Genomic DNA, 3976 nt, shown 5'->3' with positions numbered 1-3976 from the left:
AAGCTCCCATTCTTATATATGTACAGTATGCGTGTGTTTGATGTGTTTCTGTCATGAGGGTATATAAAATGATTGGAAACTTCTCTACATCATCAATAAATGATATTAAATGACAATATAGCATGTTTGCATCTGACTTGTTATTTTGAGTTTTTCAGTGTGTTTTCAACTCGTGAAAAAAATCACGCCTATGTTACATTAATCCAATAAAAAGTCTCCAAAAAAAAGGCAGTAAACCAGATTTTTCTCCGTTATTGCAGTTGATGCTATTCCTGACAGTGCCTGCAAAATAAAACCAAGCAGTAAATTATCATAATTAGCTGAATGTGCATGGTAAATAACCATGAAAAGAACAATTAACATATTGACTAATTAATGATATTTACCTAAAATCAAAAGGGTCTATACAGTAGCTTAATAGAAAAATAAAACAAGTTCTGGTCATATTATTTGACCATTCCCTGAAATGCAAACACAAGAAAACTCGAGTGTGCTGAAGAAAGCTTGTGGATGTGGATCACATTTTCCCTGCATAGTACTATGCATTGTAAACCAATAAAGCTATAACTGGATTGTGCAGGTGTTGCTTGGTAATGGCTTAAGTGTACATTTGTAGACATGTACATACAGCAAGAGTCTGACATCAAATGGACCCGATGCCCGCAGCCTCCCCCCATGAAGGCTTATGGGTCATCGGTGCATGCCTAGGCCTGGTGGTGGAGAGGATATGAGAGAATCTCCCATATCAGCCCTCCACCAGCCTGGTATAAGCACTATACATTCACTAATAGTGCAGCCAGTACCCAAGGCTTGGCTTCCTAACCAGACCCTGAGGTCACGGCTGCACATTAGCTTATATACACTATAGTACAATGCTGCTAATTGAATACCAGTATGGCTTTAGCAGCAGTGCACTCACAGTGTTGCGGCCAGTGTGCTTGTCCCAACTTACACAGCGCCTAATCGCAGACATGACAGAAAGCCAAGCTTGTAGTTCAGGAACTCATGATTAGCTGTTTTGCTTTTTCAATGCTAGCATGACGGGTATTTAATTTAAAGACATGATGAATGCCATTTGTACGTTCAGTATTTTCAAAATTCGCATTTCAATTTGCATGTCATTTTCTTAAAACTGTATATTAAACATTGTATATTAAATTCATTCATGAATTTTTACTGAAACATTGGTTGGTGGTCATATTTCTCGAAGGTGCTCTTTCGATTTTGCAGAACAGAATCATTAGCAATAGTAATGTATTGTAACAATGGCAACCAACCATCCAAAGCGAATAAGATTTAGTTAAAGGAAACTTATTAAACTTATCAAATCCAAGTGACTTAATTGAAATATTAACACCTTTTCCAAAGGCAGTCAGATCAAGGTAAGTTTCATGACAGTCCCTAAAACATCTGATATTACTGCGAGTCAGAGCTGTGTGTTTATGTTGGGTGTTTATGCCTCCCCCAGGTGGCCCCTGGCTGCGTTGTTTCATATCATTTTCATGTTGAACTTGCGGGTCCCTCCAGAAGTGGAACTAGTAGTGGGCCCTTCGGTCTTCCTGAATGAGTACTCTACTGTGAAGTTGTTCTTGCGTTGGCCCCTTCCGCGGCTCCACACGAACAACAGCAGGAAACAGAAGAGTACTACACCCAGGAAGGTGATGCAGCCCATGGCTGTTGACACCAGGATTGTGGTGAGGTCAAGTGTGAACTTAAGGAAGACACGTGTGTTGTTCAGACCAGTGTCATTAAAGTCCACCGCGTACAGAGAACGGTTGGCGAACAGAGCGGGGTCCACCGGCTGCCCTTTCACCGTCAGTGTGGCAAAGTAGGTGTCGTTACCACCTGCATTACTGGCAATGCAGATATATGTGCCACTGTCAGTCACCTGGGCGTATCGGATCTCCAACGTTCCACTTGGTAAGACAGTGATCCTGCTGCTGCTTTTTGAGGTGATCTTTCGCCGCTGTGGTGAGATCCAGATGATGGCAGGCACTGGTTCACCATCAGCACGACACAGAAAGGACACCAACTGACCCTCACGCACTGTCACTTGCTGAAGCTTCCGATTGCGAATCTTTGGCTTCTGGCAAGTGAAGTAGTCAAATAATGCAGAATCCGGAAAGCTGCTCAGAATATTACCCTGTACCTCAGGTGGAGCAGCACATATCGGCATTTTCCCATCAAAGTTCAGAGTGCGTCTGCGTTGCAGAATCCAGAGAAGCCGGCAGTCGCAAGAAAGTGGATTTCCGTCTACTCGTAAAGTTTCAAGGCTGTTGACGGAATGAAAGGAGCTCTCTGTCAGTGTGACCAGCTCATTGTTGGAGAGGTTCAGCACCCGAATCTGCCTCAGACCACCCAGAGCATGAGGTTCCACAGCTTGCAGGTTAGTGCTGACCATGTGTAGCTCTTTCAGCCTTATAAGATCCTTGAATGCCCAGGGTTCCAGCACAGATATGGGGTTGTAGGAGAGGTTAAGGGACGTCAGGTAAACAAGGTTGCGGAAAGAAGCAGAAGGGACTGCAGTAATGTTGGTGTAAGTAATGGACAGCCAGGTCAAGTTTAGACCCTGGAAACTAAGGGGGGAGATGTATTCCAGGTATGGCCAACTGTCTATCTCTAGTCCTCGCAAAGCGGACATCTTGCGGAAGTTCTGGTCTTCAATGGTAGAGATGCTGAGGTGGCGTAATCGAAGGGTTACCAGGTTGCGCAGGTAGGATAGGGTTTGGCCGGAGATTGAAGTCAGGTTGCATCTTTCTATAGTTAAATCTTCCAGACCCAGCAATCCTGAGAAAGCTTTATGGGAGATGTATACCAAGTCATTGTCACCAACCTGGGAGATGTGAAAAATAGGTTAAAAAAAAGAAAGAAATGTTATATTAGGTACACATTTAAACCCAAAATATCATGAATAGATAATTCAAAATATCATGAATGGAAATATCATAAGAGAATATCATTGATTCTATTATCAAGCCATCAAATTTATCCTTCTAACCTCAAGGTGTTTGAGACTGTGCAAGTCCTGAAAAGTATAATCCAACAGAATGACAATCTTGTTTTCACTCAAGTCCAGGGTAGTGAGATTTGACAAGCGAGCAAAGGCGCCCATAGGCACCAGCTTTAGCTGGTTTCCACGAAGATGCAGTGTTCGCAGTGCCTGCAGACTGGCGAAGGCATTGGGCTCCAGTGTAGAGATGAGGTTCTCACTGAGGTCCACTTCTTCCAGCCGTGGATATGGTGCCAGATCTCCTGGTGACACCCAGCGTAGCCGGTTCCGACTGAGGTCCAGCAGCCGGGTCTCTGTAGGGATGCCCTCAGGTACACCTGACAGACGCTTTCGCTGGCAGGACACAGAGCGGAGCTGAGCCACACAGTCACAGCGTGGCGGGCAGCTCTGGCATGCTGGGGCGAGGGCCAACAGGGTGAGGCTCACACCCAGCCAGCCCAGGCCCCATAGGGCAGCCATGAGCACCCCACCACCTCACTGTAGAGGAATCAGTCTACCACACACCTATAAAGAGGAGAGGAGAATGAGACATGAGATAAGAAAGAGGAAAGAGCGGAGGAGGTGTGCAATGACAACATATGTGCACCCTGAAAAATGTGAGATTAGCACGTAAATAAACCATATTGTGAAAAGAACAGTTGATATAATAGTATCAGTCTCGGACTAAATTTTGCCACTTGAAAGCTTTGTCTTGAGCGAGGAATAACGTTAAGCTTAAGCAGTGGTCAAGTTTGCATAAGAAAAGACAAGTTATCAAATCTACTGAGTAATTCAAGCAGACAAGCTAATGCCTGGACACATTTTTCAAAACACCCGCAGAAAGCCTCTGCATAATGTGTGTGTTTGTGTGCTCTGCGCCTGCCTGCACAGACTGTCATTTCACTTTGAATAAATTAAAACTGGATAGATAATGTGTGAACTTCTGATTACGTAAAAGGAGTATGTATTTGTTCCACCAGCTAAACA

At 44.1% G+C, this 3976-nt stretch overlaps 1 protein-coding gene across 1 annotated transcript; it reads right to left on the bottom strand.

Annotated features, from left to right (window-relative positions):
* Positions 1-1388: 1388 nt before the first annotated feature.
* On the bottom strand, positions 1389-3486 carry LOC132871244 (leucine-rich repeat and immunoglobulin-like domain-containing nogo receptor-interacting protein 3). Its single transcript, XM_060905367.1, has 2 exons — positions 2999-3486; positions 1389-2833 (listed from the first exon to the last, which is right to left on the bottom strand). The coding sequence occupies exons 1-2, from the start codon at positions 3467-3469 to the stop codon at positions 1490-1492; spliced, it is 1815 nt and encodes a 604-aa protein (XP_060761350.1). The 5' UTR covers positions 3470-3486; the 3' UTR covers positions 1389-1489.
* Between the last annotated feature and the right edge of the window lie 490 nt (positions 3487-3976).

This window comes from Neoarius graeffei, chromosome 23 (genome assembly GCF_027579695.1).
Source record: "Neoarius graeffei isolate fNeoGra1 chromosome 23, fNeoGra1.pri, whole genome shotgun sequence".
In the NCBI taxonomy this organism is placed as follows: Eukaryota; Metazoa; Chordata; class Actinopteri; order Siluriformes; family Ariidae; genus Neoarius; species Neoarius graeffei.
The sequence above is the reverse complement of the archived record's forward strand: the minus strand, read 5'-3'. Positions and strand labels throughout refer to the sequence as shown.

Bases quoted from the DNA above. Each gene is read 5' to 3' on its own strand.
- LOC132871244 (XM_060905367.1), bottom strand. From the start codon at position 3,469: ATGGCTGCCCTATGGGGCCTGGGCTGGCTGGGTGTGAGCCTCACCCTG. The intron at 2,834-2,998 runs GTTAGAAGGATA...CACATCTCCCAG, and splicing joins ACAGTCTCAAACACCTTGAG to GTTGGTGACAATGACTTGGT.